This window comes from Aquila chrysaetos, chromosome 1 (assembly GCF_900496995.4).
Source record: "Aquila chrysaetos chrysaetos chromosome 1, bAquChr1.4, whole genome shotgun sequence".
Taxonomy (NCBI): domain Eukaryota; kingdom Metazoa; phylum Chordata; class Aves; order Accipitriformes; family Accipitridae; genus Aquila; species Aquila chrysaetos.
Genome location: NC_044004.1, coordinates 57,165,569 through 57,192,544, shown reverse-complemented (window position 1 = coordinate 57,192,544; position 26,976 = coordinate 57,165,569). Strand labels below are relative to the sequence as shown.

General features: G+C 47.1%; 1 protein-coding gene and 1 non-coding gene across 2 annotated transcripts in view; both read left to right on the top strand.

Annotated features, from left to right (window-relative positions):
* The window catches only part of LOC115341578, a 28,760-nt gene extending 2,755 nt beyond the window's left edge, over positions 1 to 26,005 (top strand). Inside the window, exon 3 of the transcript XR_005932471.1 lies at positions 18,775 to 26,005. This is a non-coding gene — a transcript (uncharacterized LOC115341578). The remainder of the gene's footprint in view (positions 1 to 18,774) is intronic.
* On the top strand, positions 141 to 26,005 carry CXXC4 (CXXC finger protein 4). The gene is given in 3 exon segments (XM_041123744.1): positions 141 to 1,071; positions 1,073 to 2,095; positions 2,633 to 26,005. Coding segments are annotated over 2 exon segments (1,215 nt in total). The 5' UTR covers positions 141 to 214; the 3' UTR covers positions 1,431 to 2,095; positions 2,633 to 26,005.
* Positions 26,006 to 26,976: the final 971 nt, after the last annotated feature.

Below are 26,976 nucleotides of genomic sequence, written 5' to 3'. Positions count from 1 at the left end.
CACCCCCTCCGAAACGACTTTCTGTGTTTCAGCTGCCGCAGCTCCCGTGAGGATGCAGGAGGAGCGGCTGCCCGGCCAGGCACCCACCGCGGGAATGCGCCCGGAGGAGGAGGAGGAGGAGGAGGATTAAACGACCCCCCCCCCCCCCCCGCCCCGTCCCTCTCCCTCTCCCCGTCCCTCCCCCCCGCCCCCCGCTCCCCTCGACCCGGCCACCATGAACACCAACGTGTGCGTGGAGAGCGGCCCCAACCCCGAGGCGCCGGGGCTGCCCAAGGACAGCCACCTGCCCGAGGGGGCCCTCAACAGCCTTGTGGATTACAACTCGGAGATGGAGAGGTACCGCTCCTTCGCCACCTTCTACAAGACCAACGGCGGCGCCTTCCCCCAGGCGGCCAAGATCGCCCGCATCACCACCCCCATCTTCCCCAGCGCCGCCGCCGCCGCCGCCGCCCGCATCGGCATGTCCCCCTGGAACTGCGACACCGCCACGGCCGCCGCCGCCACCGCCATGCTCTGGGGCAGCGGCGGCGGCGGCGGCGGCGGCGGCGCGGCGGGCGGCGCGAGGAAGCCCTCCTCCGCCGCCGCCGCCGCCGCCGCCTCCGCCTCCGCGGCCGCCGCCGCCGCCGCCTCCTCGCTGCACGCCGGCAGGGGCGGCATGCACCACCGGAGCGACTCGCAGCGGCTGGGCAAGCCCGGCTGCCCGCCGGCCGAGCAGCCCGCCCTGCCCATGGCGAACGGCAACTTCCTCTCCACCCTCTCCCCCGAGCACTGCCGGCCGCTGGCCGGCGAGTGCATGAACAAGCTCAAGTGCGGCGCCGCCGAAGCCGAGATCATGAACCTCCCCGAGCGCGTCGGCACCTTCTCGGCCATCCCGGCGCTGGGCGGCCTCTCCCTGCCCCCCGGGGTCATCGTCATGACGGCCCTGCACTCCCCCGCCGCGGCCTCGGCCGCCGTCACAGACAGCGCCTTCCAGATCGCCAACCTGGCGGACTGCCCGCAGAGCCACGCCTCGGCCTCGCCCGCCTCCGCCCTGGGCGCCGCCGCCGGCGCGGGGGGCGGCGGAGGCGGCGGCGGGCGGCGGCGGCGGAGGGGGGGCCGGCGGCGGCGGCGGCGGGGCCGGGGCCGGGGCGGGCAACCCCGCCAAGAAGAAGCGGAAACGCTGCGGGGTGTGCGTGCCCTGCAAGCGGCTCATCAACTGTGGAGTCTGCAGCAGTTGCAGGAACCGCAAAACGGGACACCAGATCTGCAAATTTAGGAAATGTGAAGAGCTTAAGAAAAAACCGGGCACTTCGCTAGAGGTCAGAGGAGATGATTTCTTTTTCCCCAGCCTCCCGCCGTCCCTCCTCAACCCCCTACCCCCCCCCCTCCAGTGCTTCTTGTCTAGCTTCAAGATGCAGCATCCCTTTTCCGAGGCCTCCTTCAGGCTCTGAGGGTGCCCCCCGCCGCGGGCGCGGCCCCCCGCGGCGCTGCCCCGCCGCCCGCCCCCTCTCCGCCCCGCCGGGAAGAGAAACGCCGCCCCCCGCGGCGCCCCGCCGAGCTGGGCGACGGCCGCGGCCGCCGGCCCCGCCAGCCGGCCCCGCCGGGGAGGGACGGAGAGCCGCCCCCGCGGGAGACCACCCCCCCCCCCCCCCCGCCGCGGGCCGCAGCGCCCAGCCTTCCAGAGCCGGAGGCCGGCCGGGGGGCGCCGGCCCCCTCCCCGCCAGCCCGTGGCCGTTACGAGACGCTGCTCGCCTGGTTTACCTGCCGTGCTATTTCTCTGTCAGACTGCTGGCTGTCCCTGGTTTCTTTTTCATCTTCTTTTTCTTTTTTTTCTTTTTTTTTAACGGCGGTCGTGACGATTCGGGGCGGTTTGTAGGGACGGGGAGGTGGGAAAGGGAAAGTTTTAGCTGAACGCCTAGCTCCCGCCGTCGGAAGTTCAGGGGAAAGTAATGGCGAGTTCATCTCCAGGTTGGCTGGTAGCAGTTTGTCCAGGACAGCCGACTGGCTGTAGAGCCCGCCGGTGGTCGGTGAAACGTGCCCAAGTAATCTCTTTGGCAATATCTTTTACGAAATAACCCGCTCGTGGTGTATAAAACACAATGGAAAAATAGCAGAGGTATGGCTGAACTGATTTCTGACCGAACTCTACAATCGGTTGTTCTTACGACGCGTCCTCGGAACTGACGACGTATTGCATTTCCCAAAGCTGTAACGACAGGTTTTCAGGTTTGCTAGACGTACGAGAGACAGGCGGATCAGATCCCGTGTGGCAGACACTTCGGTCAGTGTTATCGGGGACGACAGACAGACAGACGGTGGGAACCAAAACACACAACCGGGAGGAAAACGGCAAATTGGTCGATAGCGTTAAGCGAGGGAAACAAGCCAGAGGAAAGACTAGTGATCATACTTAATCCTCAGTCATTATTAAAATTACAGTGTTGCCAGTTAGGCGCACATATCGGATGCGTCTGAAGGTGTTGGGGACGATGGATTTAGTGCAGAGGAGTAGCGTATGCCGGGTGACATCAGGATTTGTAGTCACAGAAATTAGCAACTAAGTGAGAAATTGCAACTTCTCTCTTTCTGCGTGCGTGCGTGCCTGTGTGCGCGTGTGTGCAGAGCGGTTTATTCCCTTACTCGTTGCTTGCAGGAGTTCTCTCCCAGAAGAGGTGGGATGAGGGATTCCAGGGAAAAGGCTGCACCAAAAGCCCGTTCATTTGGTCTGCGTTAAATAAATGGAGATAATGGCATTGGTATTGATACTGCCATGGGACAAAAGCAACATTTCGGGGTTTAACTGACATCTGGCTGATACCATTAACTCTTTCCTGACCAGCCTCATCAAACCAACTAATTAATTCCTCCCTGCAAGAGTCAACTGTCCTTGCTGAAAGTTTGATTTGTAGCTCTGCATCCTCTTAGCTCTTTTTCGTGAATGTATGGTGACCCAGCATCACTAACGCAAAAACCAGGATGGACTTGCTAGGTGCCAGAAACTAGATTGGGTTTTCAACTCTTGTTTTGCTCAATAACATGCCTTTGTTCGTTTTGTTGCAAGTTCACAAAGAAGATACTTAATGCCCTGGTCTGTTAATGATGGATTATAATGCTGAGTACAGCCGAAAAGAGGCTTCTCTGAACCAGAGACGTGGAGAGTCCCCCCCCCGTGCCACCCAGCTCCAGGGGTGCCTTTGTGTGCCAGGTTCCCTCATTAGGCTTGCAAACCAGGATGCTGCTGGGATTTAATGTTTGTGATAAATGATAGGTTCTGATGGCTTATCGATTCATGCAGAAAGTGAGCTATCTCTGGAAGAAACGAATTTGTACGTTATCAGATCTTCCTATGGGTGTGTGTGCATCTCTGAGCACGTTTCCAGAACTTCCTTGCTCCTGACAGAGGTGTTCAACAGCCTTAAAAACTGCTCAGGCGTGTTATGAGAATGCCGCCCGTTAAAATTGTTTAACCACTGTGACTAGTAAAAACCGTGGTTTTATTAGCCACTTGTGTACTCTCATAACCACCTGCCTTCACTTCTTTTCTTCATTTTGTCTCTCCCCCAACTTGCTCGCTCTCTCCTGTTTGTGCTCTGTCAGATACATAAACACAAAAGCTCCTCTGCTGCTGTACCGTGACTCGAAGGAAACGGGTTTCTCTTCCCAGCTGTGGAGATGTCAGTGAGGCATCACTTCTCTGCAGGTCGTGGCCCATCACAAAGTTTTGTCACGGGATGTGGCTCATTTCTTTACAGAAATGTGGTTTGTCAGTAGGGGAGGAAGAGTGCCCAACCTGAGTAACCTTCTTACATGGTTGTTTTTCTTATGCCTTCTTCCTTTTCTTCTTCTTTTCTTTTCAATTTAAATTAACTAATAAAGAGTGACGGCAGGGCTGCCTAGAGCACATGTGCAGCAGCAGCGTGCTGGCTGTATGGCCACCAGCTGGAAGGGTGTTGGAGAGTGACAGGGCCTACATGAGGGCACTGCAGCGGCAGGAGCAGCGGTGGCTGCGGTGGCTGCAGGTGGGCGAGGGCAGCCTCCCTGCGGAGCGAGATTCTGGGGCTCGTTTGGGCTGCGCTCTCGGGGAAGCAACAGCTCTGCGTGGGTGATCCCCCGTCACCTCTGTAGGCATGGTCTCAAGGAAACGCGGCAAGGATGGAGGGGCTCTCATTCCACTACACGCTTGTAAGATTTGTGAAAATGGTGCTCGACAGTGGCTGCAAGTTGCGGAGATGATTCAAGGCAGGAGGCGGAACTGTGTTTAAAAACGGAATAAACGAAAAATGAGAATAATAACAATAAACAGTAAGCTGGCTGATCCCACGGAAACCATTTCTCTCTTTTGCCTTTAAATCTCTTCTTCTGCTGGTGCAATGAAGGCATAGGATATAACTCTCAAGGTTAGTACACGGAGTTGAAGACAGATTCACATGAATGCTTTCCAGTCCCTGACCCTTGCATTTTTAATGGAATGCTTCCCTCCCAGCATTTTTTTTTTAAAGGCTTGAATTATTTTTTTCCTATTTTTTCTTGTACTATTTCCACCTTAAAAGTGTCCCAATGCTCTAGTATTTTTCATAGAATGTTATTATTACTAGGAAATTTTATGTACGGTAATAATAAATCTATAAAAATAAGATTGACGTCACGTTGCACGCTGCCTACTTGTGTATGTATATTCTATGTTCATTCAGATTTACAGTCGGTTTAAAGAGACATAATCTTTATTTACCCATAGAGACTACTTATTTTCCTCTGATTGGTATATGCGTCTATAACTTCTGCTGCATGTTATGAAGATTAGGAGCCTCACGTTACTTTACATCCCCCTCTCTTTGAAGGAAACCATCCCGATTCAGCGTATGAATCTCAGTTGCCCCGCTCCTTGCTTTCATTAGTGTGGCAGCAAAGTCAGGCAGAGGGGCTGACTCGCATTGGCAGGGTCTGAAGGGTTCGGCCCAAATGTGAAATATCTGCTGTTTGGGCATGCTGTCATCATAGCCAGTGCCACTCGCTTCATTTGTAACAGCCGCGCTAATTGATACGTGTGCTATTAAAGTAAACGTTTGCATACCGACCTGAAATAGTAAATACCAGCATCCAAATCCGAGGCACCTCGCTGAGTCGCAATTCAAGCCAGCGGGAGTTTGAGATGGCCTTCGCCGGGGATAGGGTTGTGATGATTGATTTCAGCAGGAACGGCATCTGATCCTGAAAATCTTAACACCATATGGCATTGCCACGGGGGAGAGAGGCTGCGCTGGCAACCTCCGAACTTGCACTTCGTGTTGTGGTAGTGCGTGAGCACTGTTAAGGGAAGACTGCTGAGCTCTGTGGATAGGGGTCAATTAGTATGGGCCTCAGAGGAAGCAATTTCCCTGCCGTCTATCTAGCTTTAAATTACATGCATAAGTTAAGCGACGGCACGATGGAATTGAGTAGCGTGAGGGAGAACTGAAAAGCTTGATAAGGAGCAGGCAGCTAACACCATGCAAGTGGCTAACTGGAAGGTGGAAAGACCACCTTGTAGCCTGCGTTGCTGTTCTCCGCTGCAGTGTTGCTGTATGGCAGTGTTTCTCACCTCCCTGCTGCTGCCTCGTAGCCCTCCATCTGGCCGAGGTTCCCCACGTGTTAAACACTGTGCAAGCGGGCAAAAAAGCAGTTCCTGTCCCCGGGCGTTTACAGCTGGAGCAAGAACCGCAGCCTGTCCCAAGTGCAATTCATGTTGCCTATTGGCTGTAAAGCCCTGATCGGCCCTGAATGCCGGTTTTCTCCTCTCTCTTCCTCGTGCGTGCCCGTTGCGCTCTGCCAGGGTGCTCTTATTTTCCCCTTCACCCTGAGGGTGCCTGGTGCTGGAACTGCCTGCTGGCACCCCAAGAGAGCCCTTGCCGGGTGACTGCGGTGGTCTCGCTCGGGGCTCCCAACACGGCGCACGGTCCCTCCCGCGGTGATGGTATTGGCAGGGAGCGAGGGAGGCAAGAGGCAGGACGAGATTTGACCTTTGTTGACCATTTTGCAATGGGTCTTGTCACTTTCATCCGGATTGTAAGTGTCTGGGGTAAACATACATTCCGCGACAAGTTTTCCTTTTGACCTCTGGAGGTTCTTGGGGAAAACACAAGGCCTCCTGCTGCCACCTCCGGCAGAGACCAGAGCAGCCGCAGGCGTCTTTCCTCACCGGCGCACGATCTCTGCCGCTTGGGAGTCTCATTGAAGCTATTTGACCTTCTGTGTTAGGATCACGTCTTGCAAGGCGGGAATGCATTGCGGTTGGTGGCAGACATGGGCTTGAGGAGGGCCTTGAGAGCCCAGCGGAGTTGAGCTTTTGGTCTCCTTACAGTTCTGGCAAATTACTGAGCGCAAGGGATAGCCTCTGAAATTGAGTTGGATGTCATCTGTTTTACTGTTTCGTATGTTGTTTTTTCCTTTTCCTCATGTGATACTTACTTACAAAGCAAAGGAAGTGCCCAAACCCCATGATGTTAGCATTCAGTTTAGAATATATGTGATATAAACTGCTGTTTGATACAGCGTAATTTGTTAAAGGGGGGCAAAAGCGAAGTTTCTCCTGCCTAAGGAAACCTCTGAGTGGTGGGATTTGGTACTGAACTGAACAGAATTTCAAGGAATTCAGCAAACTTGTAGGCCAGTCAAGGGCTTAACAGCCTCTTTCATAGAAACACTGCTTTCTACTTGCATTGGAAGTTGCTTGCTTTAAATCGTTGAACTACGATTGTTTGCCAGTGAAATTGTCCGTATGGTAAAAGAGGTTAACTGGTTGTGGTGGTTCCGCATTTTGATTGCACTGAATAGTTCCTTGCACATTTTTCTAAGTACTAATACAGGTTATACAGTTGGGGTGTCAGGATTCTGCGCCAGGCTTTGGATTTTAGTGTCGTGACTGATCGGTTAGTCTAATTTTTTAAGCTGACATAATGAAATCTCTGCGTATTGTTTAGGCTGGACAAGTTGCATGTGTTGTGAGAAAGATGATGAATGAAGCCAGTTTTTTTTCCTAGAGTAGTAATTAGCATAATAAGTACTTTTTTCCTTTTTTTTTTTTTTTTCCCCCCAAATTGGCTAAGTCACTTTGGACTACGTATGTCAGTTGAAGGTGGACAGAACCATCATGACTTGGACTCCTATGCCAGCTACAGCACATTTGGAAAATCTTAGCAGTTCTCTGTTTGTACAAAATGTTGCGGGCTATACACATCATGCCTTATTCATATAGGGAGACATGTTCGAGCTGGTAGATATGTGAATATCACGTTATATACTGCCAGTTGGGGGTGGGTAACAGTAAGTAACAGTCTCAATTTTTGTCTGCCTGTTCATATTACTGGTTTTTTGGGCTACTTTCCATGCAATTCTGTTTGCCAGGTGGACACCTAACACCTTTACTGAAGTCAGGGAAGACCTTGCTCACTTGGAGGATGAATTAGCATGTCAGAAAGCAGTCCCTTTTGAAGAGCAACATCTTAATATTGCATTTTTGGTTTCAAAAGAAATGTGGTCTAAACAAAAGGTAGATATTAATTTCTGTATGCTGTGTCATGCATTTGATGCATAACAATGACTGAGAACAGGTCCTTTCCAAATATCCTAAAAATTTGGATCTATAAAAAGAAAACTAGTAGTCTTCTGACTCTTAACATGCATGGTTTTTAAGGGTTAGGCTTGGTGAAATATTTCTAAGCAGGCAAACCTAGAATGTACACCTTAAAGTCTCATCAAATACGGCATAATCCTTTCGATTGCTGGTTGCAATGGGAAGCGGCTGCTGATTGCGTAGGGAAAGGCTTTAAAGCCGAAAGCTTTTCAGATGTACCCAAGTGAGTTAGGAGCAATAAGAAAGTAACTCGTGTCAGTGTAACAAAGTCCCTGGGACTTGGCCTCGGTTGCTAACAATTCCTGAGTTACTGACTGTGTGCTTAAAAATTGCCAGCAGATACCATGTTTTCTGAGGAGTACCACCATCTGAAGAGAGCATTTCTCTGCTTCTGTAGCGTCTGTATTTTTTGATAGCTCATCTACTTTGAATGATCGTACTGAACCACAGTGTCTTGAAGCATGCGGTTTCGTTTGACGCTTTTTTGCTATTTGGGAGCCCAGCCTGCTGTGTCTGTCTTCTCTCTTCTTTTGGGTACCTTTATTGTTTTCCACAGTTGTATCTTGTTCAGTCACATGCAAACACCTGTCCTGAAATTGAATTACTCTGCGGCGTAATCTGAAGTCATCCCCCATTTCAGCATCCTGCGCTTTCTGTTGTGTGTTGAGTTATGTTGCACCATACTTTAGATGCGACAGCCATTTAATAATGTTGAAGCCTTAGCTCTGCAGGGGCTAAAAAGATCCCAGCAGGCTTGTTAACTTCTACTCTCAGACATTATGGGAAATATTTTCTCCTCCCTGGAACTCCTAGGCATCCTCTTAATTAACACTATAAAAATCAATAGCCAGGTATGCGTGAAGCCTGTTGAATTTTTTTGCCGTTTTCCAGAGTTTCTCTGTTCCTTCCTATTTAACCAGACACTCCAGTGCCAAGTGAGATATGAGAACGTAAAAGGGATAAAGGCAGCTTGGGTCATGCTAGATACTGCGTTCTTGGCGGGCAGCAAGCTCATCAAATGCCTTTCCCTTACTCACCATAGGGTGTTATTCTTTCCCCTGCTCTACTCCATATTTTCCTTTATCTCAGTCTCTGAAGTGTTGGACATTTTAAAACATTGCACCTTTCCTGTCTCAGGACAGCATTCCTTTCAGTTCCAGACTGCTGTGGCCATGGTCTCTGTTGTACCTCTCTATAGGATCCCCATTGGCTGGTATCAGACTTCATTTGAGTAGGAGTTATTTGTACAGAGATGAGAGAGATTATTCAGTGGTTTAGGAAGTGGAGAAGCAGTATTAAAATTTGAGGTGGAGGGAGGAACTCAACAAACACTGGAAAATGATGGGAAATCCTAGGGAGTTCAGGATGGATATCACTTAAGATGAGAACAGAGGAGGAGGAAAGAAGAACTGCAGAGTGCTCAAACAGAAAAGGACGCAAAGTGGTTGAGGGCTGGTTATCACGTGCAAAGCCTCGGTGGGGGGGGGTGCCTGCTCCTCCGTAGGAGTGACTCGGTTACCGTGGGGCAGACCGACCGAGCAGCGGGGCCGATCTGCTGACAGGAAGGGTATGATGGTAGTGCTGAAGATGACAGTGAGATCTCTCCTGGTGGGAAGAGCGTGGAATCTGTCTGCTGCTATGAGCAGGAGGTTTGCCATTAGTAATTCAGGTGAGGCAGTTGAAGAGCTCACTAGTAACCATCTTCCCAACACTTCTATGGGCAAAGGCCAAGGCTTCATACAGCAGAAGGGGACCTTGATGAGCGTAAGCAGGGCTTTCTGAGTGCTGTTGTTGACAGGGTAATCCAGTTTCTTTAATTCATTTTTTTAAATTGACTAGAATTTATGGAGAGAATTTGGGTATTGGGGTGAGCATGTGGTATGGGAGGAGTCGTATGAGCCGAACAAGTTGTTCAAGAGCTAAGGAAATGATAAAGGCATACATCCAGACAAGCTGACAAATGTGAAAGAGGGAGGGGATGCTTGCAAATGAAAGGCTGAAAATGATGATTTGTTGCACAAGGACTGCTTGGGCTCAGAGGTTTCTTTGGTGGTTTGTACTGCGTGTCCTAGGGAGGCTGGAGCATGCTGACAGCACGTCAGTCTGCACTACGTTAACACAACGAATTTGCTCCATCGTCGTGAAAGAAATCCCCCAAAACAACTGTGGTTCAGTAACATCCATCCTTCTGCACATCCTAACTGCTGGGTGGGGACGTGGAGGTGGTGCAGCAACCTTGGCAGTTACAGGCTGGGAAGAGAACTGAAGAGCTCTGGCCACCTGTGTAGAAGGTACGGGGAGGGCAGAGCGTGATTGTTGTGGTGCAGTTAAAGAGGTCAGAAATGGAAAAGGAGAGGGAAGGAGTATATGTTGTTAAATACGTGATCTCCAAAGTGTGTGGTATTGGTCAAGCAAAGGCTGTTGGTTTTAGAGCGAGCAAAAGAGGAGAAAATATATTTGGAAGAGTCATGGGTTTGAATAGCTAGCCACCAGGGAGTGGGTGAGAGAGGACTCGGTGACACAAGCTTAGTAACCTGTTCCCCCTAAATCACCAGTTCATCTGGGCTCTGTGAGGCAGAGATCACAGTTGGCTGGTTGCTTGGAAGCTGATGTAAAATAAATTGGAGGTCAAAGTCCAGTGGAGGTGACAGTGTCATGAAAATAATCACTGAGATGGGTCTTAATTGTCGTCCTTGAAAATTTCAGAAGACGTTCCCGGGAATGAATGGGGTTCAGAGCCATTTGCAATCTTTTAATGTTTTCCCCTCCAGTCGGGAATTGTGGTGACCTGCTGTATAAGAGTTTGTGTTGCTGCTCCTCTCCCTGCATCTAATCGGACAATATGTGTTGCTCACTGGCTGTGAGAGAGCCAAGCTGGTGCTTGTAATGAGTCTTAGGCATTGGCTGGAAATCCTCCCTCAGCCCAGGTAGCAGAGTACTACTGCATTTGAGTGAATTTCTTTTTTTTTTTTTTTTTTTTTTTGCAAGTGTTGCAGAAAAAGAAACAAGCAAGCAGAGGTCGAGCATTTAATGGATATATTTTTCACTGGCTCTTTTCTCAACAGCGTATGAAGAATCCCAAAGGACAGAAGCAGTTAGCTAACCAATGAGGCATCATAGCTGATTTTAGGTTCCATGCAGGAGAAAAAGATGCTGAAGCCCCAGCAGCTCTAGGGGAAAGAGATTTAAATGTAGGTTTGGTCCTGAGAAACGTGCCTCCCCTCTGCTTGGAGACCAGTCCGTAAGAGATTACTGTACCCCAGAGCAGCAGTTTGGAGGATGATAGAGATGTCAGCCTGTGAGTGCAAAGACTTGTACCACTGGATGACGAACCAGCAGGGATTTCTCATTAATGGAATGAATGTTAACAAGAATAATTCTGTTTTGTGAGCTTGTGTGTGTGTGGAGGATAAATGATAGGGACTGATGGATGGTCTTCACAGAGATTTGATTAGGGAGAAGGTGAATGGCAGTGTGTGTGTGAGACAGGGGGAGGTGTATGCACGTGGTGCATCCATTGCAGAAGGCAGGCACACTGCTAGTTGATAATGTCTGACAGAGGAGACTCAGCAGAAGTAGCCAGGCGAGTCCTAGGTGAAAGCAGAAGCTGAGCAGTGGTGTGGATATTTCATTTTTTGTTTTTTGCATTGTAGGGTCTTGGGTTTTATGTTGCATGGTGGTAACAAACCTGTATCCAAGAATTTCTCTATAAAACTTTTCTCAGCAACAGAGGTTTCTGCTTTATGCTAATAAAATGTTTGGCTATTTGATACTAATTCCCCCAGTCAGTATGGGAGCACTGAGTGACAGCTTTTCTGACCTGCTTAGCATCAGTCTTGGCTCTGAAGTAACACTGTGTTAGAGCTTGTACGAGCCCTTCCTGTCCCTGAAAAAGCAGGAGACAGGCCAGACCTACTGGTTGAGAGGCTGGGCAGGGAGAACCAACAGGAACAATCCCTCATCCTGCCTGAGGCCTTCAGATGCCGCTGGAATGCAAATAATAAATTAAAAAAAGCAAAATAGTCACATAAGCTGAATAGGCACTCTAGCAGGCTTAGCAGCTCCATCCTCAGGTGCAGGAATAGCTGAAAAACTGAAGGAACTGCAAGAACTGCTCAAGAGGGATGTAGAAACAGGGAAAGAAATGTGAATCCCTTTGGCAGTGAGATATGAGAGACCCCTAACCTGAAAACCCAAACCTCCGATGTCTTCCCTGCTGCCTGTGCCAGAAAGCCTTTAGGAGCTCCCGTCTGAGGCCGGAGCACGGCCAGCTGGAACGCGGCTGCAGGGTAGCAGACGGCAGAAGGAGTTCCCGACCCCAGCTTGCCCGGCGCTGCCAGCCCCGCACGTGGGGTGCCAGGCACGGGGAAGCCGGCGGCCAAGCCAGCTGCTCCCCTCGGGAGCGAGCGGGACGGCAAAGGTGGAGACTTGGCTCCGTCCCTCGGCTTGCTGGCCAAAAGAGCTGCGCTTGGCACAAGGGAGGGAGTGTGCTGGAAGGCGACCGCAGCCAATTACTCCCAGCCTGGGAGGGAAGGGGAGAGGAGATTTGTTCCTTTCCAGGGCTCTGCCTGCATCCTGGGGCGACGCTTGTGGCTGCCAGCCTCAGTGCGAGCAATGCTTAGCGGCTCGAGGTGGCTCCTCAGGGATTTCAAGGCCGATGGTGGAGCATGTGAGCGGCTCCGCTGAAAGCTAGCGTGGCTGCTCTTCGCTGTAGGTGCTCGCCGGCACGGAGAGGGGCTCCGTCACTACCATTTCCTGGGACTGAGCTGTTTTTCTTTGACAGCATTAGTCTGAATTCCTTATGATTTCTGATCTGTATTTGCCATCTGTTTTCCCCAATGGTGTTACGCATTTTTTCAGATCAAAAAAGTGAAATTGTTTACCCATTCCCCAAATTTAATCTCGTATAGAAAGTGAAAAAAATTAATATATAAAATAAACTATGGTGTGTACTGAATGTAAATGAGGGACACGTTTGCTCGTTCTTTCTCCTGTGGAGAAACATATTACTCCTCAGACTAATCCTATTGATTTAGTTGGGGAGCTACTGCCTGCTGCTGATGCAGAGTCCAAGTGGCAGGATCCGGCCCTACAGCGGCAGGTCTCCGTCACCATGGGCACAAATCCTTTATTCCCCAGCTAGCCCCACTGAAATCTCCTGAGGTTACCTCTGCATGAGCTATTCGAGAGGAGCTGGGTTTTCAAAACATGACCCTGACTTAGGAGTACATTTTTAAAATTTCTATTTGCAATGTCCCGTGGTGGAGGTTTACTTTTCACTTGGTGGAGCTGGCGGCAGAGAAAGTCAAATGAGTTTCCTAATCTGGTTTGTCTCAAATACGGCCTCAGAGATATGCAGCGCAAGTGGAAAAATAACTGCCAGCACGGAGATGCATGTCCTCTCGGAGCAAATAAAGCTGACTTTTAAAATAAATGTTAAATCTCATCCTTGGTACGAAGGGAGACAGGCCCGTGGCTCAGGTATGGGAGAGATATTTTAAGGTGGGCTGTGGAAGCAAACTCACCACCGAGCTTCTGACCTGGCGTACGTGTCCCTTTTTATTTGCTGAGTCCAATAATAAGCTCGTTATTAGAGGACATCTGTTACTGCCTGATAACACGAACAGCGAGCAGGAGCACAGCGTCGGTGGGCAGCCAGGGATTTTGGCAGCTGTGGGGAGCGGCAGTTCTGTGGACTGTTTCACACCTCGTCCAGAGCTGGTGCTTCCCTCCCACGGGCCTGCGGCCGGGTGGGAGGATGCCAGGGGTTTGGGGCGCAGGCTGTTCCCGCGCAGAGCTCTCCCATGCCCGCGGCGTGCACGTGTGCCAAAGCCGCGAGGCGTGCAGGAGCAGCGCCTCATCCCCCTCGCTGTCGGCACGGTGGGACTCTCGGCGCGCCTCCAAGGCTGGGAGCGGAGTGGCTGGGGGAAATGTGCCGCGTGCCAGGCTCTGCCTTTTCCTTCCTTCCGCATTTCCAGGAGATGCGATTCACACACCGGTTTCTTGCCCCCAAGCCTCCTCGCCTGAAGAAAAACACTGAAGGAGACTCTGTGTGAGCTGAATCTGAGCGTCGGGAGGTTTTCCCCAAAGTCATTGCTGTAGGTAATGTATATTTATGAGCGGAACAAAGTGGGCCATAGATACTTTCAAAGGCTGCTTTCCTCTCAGGGTGGCTCAGTATTTAGGCACGTAAGGAGAGGGAGATGCTCTCCCAGACCGCACTCACCGGTGGCAGAGCGGGCCGGCACAGGAGAGGTGGCTGGCATCCTTCGCCCGCCAGCCGGTGGGCTGCCTCTGCCGCCGGGGAGGTGCCTGCCTGCCGGTCAGGAGACGGTGTTGCTCAGTGGGTCGGGCGATCGCGTCGCTCTGCCGGGTGCTGGCGCATGTCAGCGAGATGCATGGCCCTGTTCCATGGGTCCGTACCGCCGCGCGTGCCCTGCAGCCCAGCGCTTGGCTGCGGAAGGGTCTTTCCGGAGAGGGAAACTGGGGATGGAAAGTCAGTTTTGGAGCACGTGGATTTGCACCAGAATCTGCACTGTTTATGTATGAGCAATGCTGTGTGTATATTTGACATCCTTTCCAGTGTGATCAAGCTGACACCTAGATTAGCTTGCGGCGCTGGAGATACAAGGCGTGACATGGAGGAAAGGCCAGTTTGCTTCCTCACTGGCAAGTTTTGTGGGACTGGCTAGGTGTGTCGCCCACATTCGCACAGGTGTAAGAAAAGCATACAGTCACTGAGTTATGGCCAGTGGTGGTCAGTGTTTGCTGGGCTGGGCTGCTGATTGATCCAAATTGCATTTTGAGCAGAGGCCGTGACTTCCCAGCTGAACTTTTTGGCCACCATGGAGCACCAGATTTCTCTGTCTCTGCTCATAAATCTATAGAGGTACATATATGTGTATATTGAGATATATATACACACATATATAACTTAGAGGGCCAAATTTCATCCGCTGGCCTAAGTGCCAAACTGCTCCTCTTGTGGAAGGCATTTCAAGAAGAGATTGTCCTCCAGGGTGAGAAGCTCACGTCGGGTTCTGTGCAGACCCTTGGTAAGGTCATTTTTCCCTATGTGGCCAGCACCAGTCCACTCTTTTGGGAAATCCCCTGGTTTCATTTGCCTTGCCATGTGAATTTGAGGTCCATTAAGGACAAAGTTCCTTCACCGCTGTCTGTTTCTGTGGTTGTGTAGGTCTTTCTAAGGACTGTCAAGTAGCCCAGATCTTGTTGAACATACCTCAGCTGCTATATACTTCCCAAAGGGCCTCTGTTGAGCTGGATCATTTCAGCCAGGACTCCTCAAGAGGAATGAGGAGTGCCACATCTGGCCAATAATTTGCTGTAGCCAACGTGTGAGTTTGCTTCAATGAAAGCAGGATTTTTGCTCATGGATCAAACATCAAAGGATTCTTACATAACGCAACATCTTTTAACATTGGTGAAGTATTAGGTCATAATCATGTAGCACTCTGATATATTTTATTATCCTATTTTATTTCTGAATGTGGTTCACCTCAACTCAAGTGATTCCCTAGCCTTGCAGAAAATAATAATACAGATGACTTACAGTGAGTCTTGGTTAGGCAGCTGTGAATTTGGGCTGCACCCCAAGCAAAAGCATCCCGAGCAGGAGCGGCCGACTTTCCTGATCTCTGTATCAAATCTTTCAGGCAGCTGCGAGACTCAGAGAGGCAAGGGGAGAGGTATCTCCAGCAGGTTTCGTAGGCATGAGCTCGCCAAGGGATGGGGCTGGGCTGGGCGAGCAGGCAGGCCTTGGGCAAGCAGAGCCTGCCGTCTGGCACCCCACGCCTTGCTCCATCAGTTGGTCGGTCTGGGGGGCTGTGGGAGGCATCATTCTTGAATGAATGCTTTTGCTGTGAAAATGCAGAGCTCAGCTGTCAAAACGGAGTCTCTGGTGAGGAACGTACAGCACCTGCCGGTGTGCTGTTTTCATATGTTGGCAGCACGTGCATGCACACACATGTAGCGAGGGTCTGCTTTTACGTTTCTGCGTGAGGCAACCAGGACAGATGCGTAGGTATCGTTTTTTCCGTTCCTGCTTAACTGAGGGGATTTTCACTCTTCTGTTGATTTCGGTTGCCTTTTTTACCTCCACCTCCAAAAATGTAGCGTGCTTGGTTCCCTCTGTGAAGCTGATTTTTCAAGACAACAATGAAAATTTCAAATTTGAAATGTTTGAGCTACTTCTTTTGCAGTGAAAGCTGGCAAGAAGGGAACAGAATAGAGAGTTTGAAAGCGTGGAGGTCATTTCATCCTGGGTTTGCGCAGGGATAAATTCTCTCGAGCGCTACGCTTTATGGCATTACCCGCTTGGAGAAGCCGGGGCTGCAGGTTTCTGAGCATCCTCCTGGGAGCGAGCCTACCATTTGTGAGCATTTGCACCGGCAGGAGCAATGAAGGCTTTTGCAGCAAAACCACGCTGATCAACTCTGGTTCTGCTCCTCACCACCCTTCCCCAGGCTTCCAGGGGGATCTGTCTTTCCTGTCACTCAGGATAACGATTCCCCACTGGCAGCACAGAGATCCAGAAATGCGCTGTAATCTTGCCCAGAGTTTGATTCCCCAGCTGGGACTCCCGGATTTATACAGCCAGGCGGTAGATCGTCATTGTGCTTAAGCTTGTACGTTGGTGTGCTGAACCACTAAATGAGTTGAAGGGTCTCTTTTTGTCTGGAAATAACCTTGACTCTTGGAGTGGTAAAATCTATGGATTTCATCACATAAATTGGTTTAGATTTAACTTGATCCACCTATTCAATTTTAAAAGCTTTCTTTTTTGCTTAAGCGTGGATTAATAATTCATTCCCAAATCAGGGGTTAGCACAATGGATATTTAATTGTAAATGTATATCGTTAATTAGAACTTGGTACGCGGATGCAAAATTCCTTATCTTGTAGTTTTTCAAAAGCACACGTATTAAACCACAGCTTTGCCCTTCAAAAATATTATTCTGTGTATTTAAAGGTCTGAATGACCTTTTAATCAGACATTGCACCTTTGCTTCCAGCTGATATGACAACGTCTGACAGTAACTCAACCTGATGCTGCAAGAAAATAAATAAAGGCCATCTCAGTCACTATGTCTTTAAATTTCTCTGTCTGGCTGTGGTTTTGTGTTTAGGCAGATGGGCCCACAGCGGTATATTACGTTTAGTTTTCAGGTGAAGGCAATCTATTGAGTTTAATACAGTTGCATGTTTGGCTGTTCTTTTGAGGTCAATTTAGTTGTGTGATTGTTTCCTGTCATTCCAAACTCCAGCCTCTTCTGCAGTCAACCTCTTTATAAATTATAAATCTGTATACCTCGCTCTCAGCAGCCATCTTACAGCCCACACAGACCGGTGCGGATGGTCTAGCAATTGCATTAGCTCTCCTCGGCGTACCTGGGGAGGAGGGCTGCTGTGCTTTGTCACTACTTGTGCTTATGCTAAACACATGTAACGGGGCAGAACAGGGACTGGTAAAGATGGATATGAACAATTCCTACTTTTAGACCACCGACACAAAGAAAACTCATACTGGTCAGGGCGATTGTATTCAACAAACCAGCTCATTGTCTTTGGAAGTTAATTTTCAGATGATTTATTAAAGCCTAGCATTCGTGGAGGGGGAGGGGGTATTGAATTGACTACAGGTCAGAATTCTGGTGACACAGCAGAAGTATTTTCATCTCTGGTATTTCCATGGGCACGAGCGATAAACATAACAATAACAGCTCCCCTTTCATACGGCTTTTACAAAAAGAGGAGCCGTGTACTGCTTGAGCCTGACTATCACAAAATGGGCTAATTATTCAACAAAAAATACTTGCCATACTAATAAGCAGTTCCCTGGAATTCAGAAAGAAGTATTCTGACATCAAGTACAATGCACGCTGTACACTGTAGGGTCCATGGTTTATTGGATTTTTACGGAAAAACTAGGAAAACATTTAAAAGGTCCTCCCTGAAACAAAAGTGAAAGAATTCTTTCCAAAAGAGACATGGTATTTATATATGACACCAGCAAAATCAGTGAGAACTCTTTCATTACTAGTATTTATTTGCAAATTTCCAGAGTTTTGCTTTGAGGGGAGTTTCACTGGACGTGATGCTACTATTTGTGGGCGGTTCTTAATGAAACAAGTACTTGTGAGCTGGGACTGACTGATAGAAAGCCATCTCAGGGCTTGTTCTCACCTCCCTGGTCAGTGCATCATCATTAGTTCTGGAGGAGAGACGTGTGGATCTAGATGCGTGGGTTCAAGGGCGCTCTCATCATCTTTTGACTTTGAAGGAAATGGAGGGCAAGAAGTACCTCACAGAAATGACACAGCCCTTGCAGGCTCAGCCCCTCAGTCTCTCATGTATGTTGTACTTTAAGGCTGTGAAGGGAATTTGCCTGTACTCAAACGTGTATGGAGGCACCTGCATGCAAGTGGCTATCATTTTGTGGAGGGACAACAAGTGGGGGAAGGAGGGAAGGGTAGCAACTCTGCAAGTAGACTATTTCTGTGTAAGCCAAGGTCCAGCATGCGTGCAAAAGAAAGTACACGGGCAGCACCCCCCTAAGTCAGTAGGATGTTTCCCTCACTGAAATGAAGTCAAGGATGTGCTTAAGTGCTTTCTGCATTGCAACTTAAAACGTGGAACGAGGTGGCCGGCCTGAGGTTTGAAAATGCCGACCTCTGCTCCCATGGCATCTGTAGACACAGCATGCTTTCTCAATGCCTTTGTTATTCCCCTATGAAAAGAAGTGTTCTTGCCAAAGCATGTGTCTAACCTGCAAACCCACCAAGCCGTAACCGCGCATCCAGTATGCCAAGGCACAGGCACAAACCATTGTACAACTGTGTGGTTATTCTAAAAGCACTGTCTGTTTTCCAGGAGGTTTTTTTTCTAGCAATATTTTCATTTCCATGACTACCTTGTTTAACTAACTAAGGAGAAGACAGCACGTTAGGTGTGTTATATACTGAGTACGATGTATCGCGTGTGATCCTAAAATGGTGTGTGTTTGGAGAAAGGATGTTTCTATTAATTGTCAGGCAATGTGAGGCATCGTGTTGTTCCTAGATAACTGAAAGTATGCCTAAAATGTAAAGGAAAAGAACAACTAGAAGAACTCAAGTATGCCAATGCTGCAAAAGAAAGCTTAACTTGTTTTCTTGCTTTTTTTTTAGAGAACACCTGTTCCCAGCGCTGAAGCATTCCGATGGTTCTTTTAAGCAGTAGTGTATCTTATTTTCAAGGCAGTCCGAAGTGAATGGCAAGCTAAAGTCTTGTTTTAAGAAACTGCTTAGTCCACCATTGAAGAATATACTCAGATACTATTTTCATTTATGTATAGGGGTTTCCTCAAAAGCAAAAGACAAAAATCTGGGAGCCTGGGGAATTGGCCAGCTTCTTCACATTCAGTACACTGATTCTTTCTTTGATGTAACTTAGCGATACTAGTGAAGTTGTTGTCTATTTTTAAAGTGGCTGTAAAAACAACAAAAAAAAAAAGTTTGGGTAAACCCCTGCTATAAAGTCATGTATCTTTGAAAAGTAACATATCTATACTTCATTTTCAAATATATGTGTTTCAGTACTGTAAACTGTACAGATAGCCGCTTGTATTTTGTGTGTTTAGACACAAGGAGACAATCATGTCTGAGCATCTATGGAGATTAACGGTTTGTACACAACGGTGTGGTTCTGCGAGTTAAATCCGGAGCAATAAATTCTAGCTTTAACTATTATTTTGCTAGTTGTTTAGCAACAGCAGCAACAGCAGCACTGTTTTACCATGCATCCTTCCATAGAGACTTGATGCCAAGTTTTCCAAGATAAAAAGATCGTGACGCATCTAGCAATTACCTTCCGTCGTGGTGGTGTGAGAGGGGAAGACATAACATTTAAGATTAATCTTTCAAGCACTATATTAGAGTAGTGGTTTGTGCACTTGCATTGCTTCCAAAGGAGCTTTACAGAGGGGTATCTCTCCAAAAATGCTGTCTGGTGTCTGACTTGCTTTTCACTGTGCTCTGAGGTGGAGTGCCCAGCATAGGCGGATGTGCAAAACCAGTCGTCTATATAAAGGTTGTTCTAGAATGCAAAACAAAGTGAGTACAAGACCTTAGAAAAAATGACGACTCAGCCTAATTACCCTTCACCTATGAGTTCTTATGTAACATTTTCAGTCAATGGAGTAAATATTTTATGAAGTGGAATGCCATATTTTTGGTCCAAGTGGAGCGCTTCACAGTTAAGTGAGTTTTGACAGTTGGACTGGTTTGGGTCTCACTTGCACTTGTGTTCATTTGAGAGCCTGGATATTTTTGTGGTATAAAAATGAACTTTTTCTTTAAAATGTTTAAAAAAAGGCCGCTTCTCCCCACACGTTTCTTGGTCCACCGATCTCGGCTTTGCTGAACGGCTGGTCCCTTAGGCCCCCAGAAGAATGCCCCGCCGTTCTTCTTCCTGCTCTAGCCGCGTGGAGGAAATGTCTGCTCCTCAAAAAGGCAGCGCACGGAGGGATATAACTCACATGTCATAAAAAAATATGGAGGATACTGAACTTAGGGATACTTATTATCAGTAGATCATCACTTTTTATTGCTTGGCTTCGTCATACCACTCATGAGTGAGAAGGCCATCCCATCAAAGTAAGCCAACGCTGTTGTGCCATGTATTTGATAGATTTATCATTTTGTACAAGATAGGACTACCAGTAGTTTCACAGACAAGGTGCTGGGCGTGGGAATAACCAGTTAAGGATGCACAGCACATTCAAATCTCCTATTGTTTCAGCACTTTCTCTGTTTTTTGCTAAGTACTTCAGCCTTTGGCCCCTGGTCACTCTCACTTGGTGAAGCACAGGGGATGGTTGGGAACACTGCGGTGTGAGACCTGTGCAGGCGGGGGAGATGCCGGCTTTGGCAGGGGAGGGAGCTCGCAGGACTGGTGGGTGTTGAGAATGGCCCAGAAAGCAAAGACTGAGGGATGGAGGAGGAGAAACCTCCTGAGGTCACACGTGTGTGTCAGCAGGGCTGGGCAGAGCGTGGGTGACCTGGGGTAACTGGAGGAGTGTGGCGGGCGGGCTGGGCTTACACCTGCGTCCTCAACTTAGGGTCAATGCACGTGTCTATGTCTTTGCGTCGTATGACGTCACATACATGGCTTCAGAGATGGAATGTCATACCTGAAATGCTTCTATCATGGTCCCCCTCTTGCAGTTTGTAAGAGATCCTCAGTTGAATATTCATCCAATACCCATTCAATGAGCTTTACGTCTGTTTGTATGGCAGCCGTGTATGGATTTTTTTTGTGTTGGAGACTTTTTGGTTAGGGCCTCTGTTACTGACCACTAGACCAATACGAGCTCTGTAAGGTCTTCTCTATCAAAACGCTGATTGATTTACAAACTGAAGCCTTATTTGCACATCTGGCTTGCCTTGCTTTTTAGAAAACTGTGATTGCTCTTACAGAAGCAGAGGCAAAATTAAGTTCAGGCTACATTAGGTGTACAAAGATATTCATAGCAATGTACTTCCTGTCTAATACCCTAATGTTGCATGTCTTAATGTGGTTTCTTTTTTTGTTTTGTCATTTTGTTTTAAAGAACTGATGGATCTGTATATTGTAATTGTGGTGTTTTACATGTCAATTCAAAATTGTTAAAACAAACAAACAAGCAAACCTGTTAATTATTGAAAATGAACAAGAGTTGATTTTTCTTCGATTTACCCGTATGGTTTTCATTTCAGATGTTGTTCCTTTGCACCATCAGATTTTTAGCTTTTGCTGAAACAGTATTTATATGATGTAGTGCGCATAGACCATTTTAATTAGTGATGTTTGAAGAAGGAAATCCCTTTTCTGGCCTGTCTCTCTCCACCACAGCCCTACACCCCACCCCCCCCCCCCCCCCCCGCTTTTATACACATTTGTCAATCGGATTATTGTCAAGTTCTAATAACCAAATTTGTGCTTTTCACAAGGTCCAATACCATTTTCCAGTGTGAAAAGTTGTATTCCTCTCTGTCTTTCATTCTCACGATGCAAAAAAAAAAGGGGGGGGGGTGGCAAAAAAAAAGCAGAACGTACTTTTGCCATCTTCTAAGTGTGAGCACTAAGCCTAATAGAAGCATTTTTGGCACACCCCAGATAAACTTATGAAAAAAGGTAAGGCTGAAAGGGAGGCACACATACTCATTCTGTCAATTAATAACAGACCCTCCCTATGAGGGAAAATACTCCCTTTTGTACAGAACCCCTGGTATGTAAGTCCTACAATTAATGTTAAAGAATATAAAGTCTTTAAATGGGCTATATCTGTAATCAAATAATGAAGAAAGAAAGTAGTTAAATGAACATACCATTCAGGGTCGAATGCATTCAGCAAAAAGCAGTAGTGGGCCTTTGATCATGGTTAGATGCATAGTGATATCAAACAGTGGGTTCTCATGTAACAGCTAAATGTTTCAGATTTTGTTTTTATTAAATTTGGCAGTTTCATGCTGAGCTCTACTGTATTCTTAGTGAATAAAAGACAGCTCCTATGTTAGAAAGTACTCCATTTTCACAATTGCAGGGAACTAGGAGGGTTTTTTCAGAAACACGGGCCACAGAAATGTACTCCTTTCACAGTGTTCTCCTATTTCTGAACTGTGCAGTTATCTATTAAATTTTCTAATAGATATTTGTGTAAGGTGTATGTATGCTTGTGCAATTATGGAAAAAAACAGTTTTGGAAAACAGTGTATTTATGAAAAAAATAATCACTTATGGGGCATGTACAAAACTGTATAAAAACATTCAATTTGCCCAGTAAAGTTGTTTTTGTGATATTTCTGTGTTGTTGAATAAAGGACTTTAGTATTCAAAATATCTCTCTTTTTCCATAAACAGGTTTTGTTTGTGGGATCTTAAACAAAGAAAACCTCTTTTAAAAAAGAATCCTCAAAATGAGCGAGAAGGTCCAAATGCTGACCTCAGTCTTGTGTATGGGAATGAATGCTTATGAAGTGGCAGTACAATAGCTACAAAACTGATTCCTTCTCAATTGGCAATCGATGGAAACCCCATAAGTTGTATGCCTGAAGGTAACATTGTACTCTGAATTTTTTAAAATAGCAGAAAAAAATACTGCCTTTTTAAAGACTAGGAATGTTACGTTGAGCTTTTGAGGCTACGAAAAGGTTAATGAAGTAGGAGCAAGACAGATTGCAGAAAAGCGTTCAACCCTTTAATGCAGACCTCTGTTGTATAAAAAGAGTGGACTAGCGAGGGTGATGTGATAAATTAGCAGTTAGCTTCGTGGGGAAAAGCATACAAAGGTGAAATCTCATCTGTAACTCTTGCAACAAACAATAGTCCTGAGATTCGATCATCCTGTTGCTGTTGGAGTATTTGGGTTTACGAATAGGATTTGTGAGAGAATGACAATAATGTCTTCCGTTTTGTTTTACTGCTGCTCAGTTCAAAGTTCTGCTCTTTACCTGCCTCATGAACTATACATAGCAAAGGAAACGGTTTCCTTTTGCTATTTTATTTCCCCATACTACTTGCCGACATTACAGCAACTTCGGATAGGTGGGAAAGTTCGTGACTGTGCTGGCAGCACATCACCTGATTTTGGTGAAATTTGGAACGTCATTTTTCTGCGAATATTCCTTTAATAAACAGAATGTCTGCTCTTAGGTGCCCAAACAGGATTTGAAAGGGTTTGAAACACGAGATAGGTCCTTTGGTCTGTGAGATTCCTTCAGTGCCAACTGATTTTCCAGGGGGAGCCTCAGTGTATCCTTCTGTTTTTTAAAGAAAGAAACAGAAGTGAAAGGAATAGAAGTGGATTTTCCACTGATCCTGTCTGCTCTTATCGAAATCCATAAGGATATATGTTCTTGGGAGATGTAGACCACTCATTAGACAATGCCAAGAGTGAATCTTGAGGTCTGTTTGAAGAGGAGGAAAAGGGCTGCCAGGTTGCTCAGGCATAGTCAGTGATCTCTCTGGATTAAATATAGAATTCACAGGGAGGAAATACACTCATTTCATGAGATGGTCGATTTGGAAGCGGGAAGAGGTCTCTGAGTTCCTATTCCTTTAATGCTTTCTCTTTCAACTTTTTTTCCCCTCGAGTATTGTTTTATACTAGTCTGAATGAAAAACGTCCCTCAGTTCCAGAGAAATACTCACCCCAGATATGAACCTTTCAGCTTAAAACTACCTCTAGCTTTTTCTAGCTTTTATTTTTTAATTAAAAAAAAAATCTAAAAAAAAACCCCAGACAACAAGCAGGTAATTCTTCAAAGCCAAAACTGACAAAGTCATTACTGAGCCTATTAAAAGGAAGGAAAATACCCTTTTGTGTGGAAGCTCAATTCTTCTAGGCTGTGTTGGACTCAATTTGGTTTTGCCGCTAGCCATTTCAGTGCTCTCTCATATTTTTCCAAGGAACAAGTCTGAAATTATGAACGGTCTAGTGATACGGGGCAACATGCCTTCTGGGAGGCTCAAGTCCTCCACAGATTCCCATGGGCTTTACTAGATAGCTCATGAAATTGGAAGATATTATATAGGTGACTTAGTTATAAGTTCTACCTTACTTCGCTGTAAGGACCTACTCGGTCATCAGTGCACAATGTGCATGGATAGATGGCCCCAAAATCTATAAAGGTAAGAAATACATTTCTCGGTAATAACTGGAGAACATACAATAAAGTTTGAGACCGCTGGAACTATCTGAGGAAAGAAAGGTGAACATCAGCAAAGATGTCAGGATTCCACCGTACCTTTGTTTCTGTTTGCCATTTGGTTTTTGGGATGGACACGCTCGGCTGGGTAGCTGGGTCTTTCAGCAAGGCAGTTTTGCCTAAGATAGGCAGAATGAAGGATAGCGCGTAGCAAATTGTAATCTTGCAAGACAAGGATCTAGACTGCCGAAAGTAGCTGCAATGTTCGGGAAGTATTTCCATTGGTCTTCTAATTTTTCAAATGGTATTTAAAGGATTGTCACGTTATTCTCAATTTAATAAGCAGGAATAGTTTGTTGTGCTACTGCCCGTTCCCTGAAAAAGGGGTTTTAGAAATTAGCCTTAATGGGTTAATTTCCCAATAAACTTTGAGAGTACTTCTTAGTCTAATACGCCTTCCCCATAAGAGAAAATGCTGTAATTGTGGGTTCATTGGCCTGTATAAGGCCCCTTTGACTTACAGAGTCAAGGATCTTTGCTAGAAAATAATTCAGCAGAATTCTTGTAGAAAGATTTGCAGGTGTCATGATGTCAGCCAGAGCCTGGATTAATTATTCAGTGCAGTTCTCCCCAGCTTGGTTTATGATGTGTATAAGCATCCTACATTTGAGAAGAAAACACCTTTCTTCCCTTACTGCCTTAAATCTGCTCTCTTTACAGAGTTAATAACACTAACCCTCTGCACTTCTTCAGGAAAACCCAAAACATTAGGAGAAATACATCTCCTTTTGGCTAGACATTTTCCTTTTGAAATTGAGAGAGAAGAGTTAGCCCAGGTCAGAAACCCCTGTTGCTTGCCCCAGTCTCCTAACACAGGTATTCTCTGCGTCGGATGTAGCTTGTGAGCAAAGTCCATAACGTCAGCTTGGCAATCAGACACAACCCTACGGGAGATCAACACCAAAGCAAACACGACCCAGCGGGGGACGTTCCCACCGCCGCCTCCCCGGTACCTGCGACACGCACAAGTTTGTGCCAGATTGTCCGACACCCCGTGCTCTCCCAGGGGATCAGGTTTGCTGTGCCCAGGAGAGAGGTGCCCCTCCCCAGATCTGATGAGCAGGTAGCATGCTGGAGAGTTTTTAAGAGGAGAGAAGGTTTGCACGTCCAGAGAGTGACTAGAATATCTCGACTCACGTGTGTCGCGTTAGCTTCTGATTTCTAGCCGTGAGTGTCTGAGGCCACCAGGCTTTAGGAGAAGTAGCTGGACTGTTGAGTATACCTAGTCTCTTATGTGCCTACATTTTAATATTCATACCTAGAGATCAATAGTGAATTTGACCAGCGGATGTGTTGACCGAGAATGTACTGTTTAATGCAAATTTATAACAACTGGCTTTCAGCCTGGTTTTGGAGAATTAGTGGGCAAATAACCTGATCTAAAGAAATCTGTCACCCACATTAGGAACTGTGAACTAATTATTGCTTTCTGATATTCTGCTCTTACTTGTTTTGCCTTTTTATCCTGATTGTTTGCATTCCTAGGACCGATTTGCCTTTTTGATGCAATGCCATGTGATCTGCTGATTAATTTTTGTGAGCAATCATAAACTCCAACCTATGGCTGACTCGGTATATTTTTATGCTACGCTCCATAAACATTCATTCATTTCTTATGATTACTGTGTGGAAACAGACTTTTACAGGCTAATAAACTTGGATTTGAACTGGATGAAGAGTTTCCTTGTGTCACTTCTTTTCTCTTTTTCAGAAAAAAAAAAACGGAGTCATGAAGGTGCAAACCTTGACTTGATTTAACCAGGTCTCTGTAGCTATCTCCACAGGTGCTATCAGTAGTAGACTTGGAAATTCCAATAGCAAAACCTTATTCTCGAGTTGATTTCATTGACAGTGAGAAACAAAGTTAAAATAAAACAAACTTTCAGGGTTTAGGGCTGCGAGAGAGGGGGAAGGGAAATCAGGGGTTTTCTCTAATTGGTTACTCTGGTGTCTTCTCTCCTGTAGACCTGCTTCCTTAAACACGCTGACATGCACAGAGCAGCTTCCAGCTGAGACCAATTAAGCAGAGCATTTGCCTCCAGTATGGCTCACTTGCTCTAGCCGGGCGATGCTGGTTGCAGTCAGTGTGTCGGTGCAGCGGACAGCCGGAGCACGCGCAGGCAGGCGACCTCTCAGCAGACAGAGGTCCGGGGCCAGCATCCTCCCACGCTCCTGGGGTCCGACGCTCCCCGACATGCGATGCACGGCAAAAGTCCAGTCAGAAATGACTCTGCCAGTGGTAGAGTCTCTTAGATGGCTGGTTAACTCAGACAGCTTGGAAGTGCTGTTAGTAAGTGTAGTAAGCAGAAGGAATATGAATTCTCATGTCGTAGCTGTTTAAGGCATCTCAATAGGTGAGTAAGCTGGCAGTAATTGGTAACCCTTTAAATGGTCTCTTCAAGGAGACCGTTGGGATGGAATAGCATTTCTACAGGGAGAGGCAGCAAGGCTAGGAGTATGTTGGCCTGATGCTGTGCAAAACTACATGTAGTCCTCTGATGTAAAGAAGTCAGCATCCTTTCCATATGTCAATCTGATGTGTGTCACAAACATCATGCATAAAAATTGAATTTTTCAGACCACTGGAGGCCCAGGGCACACATGTGACCTTAATCTTGCCAAAGAGCATACAGGAATTTGATA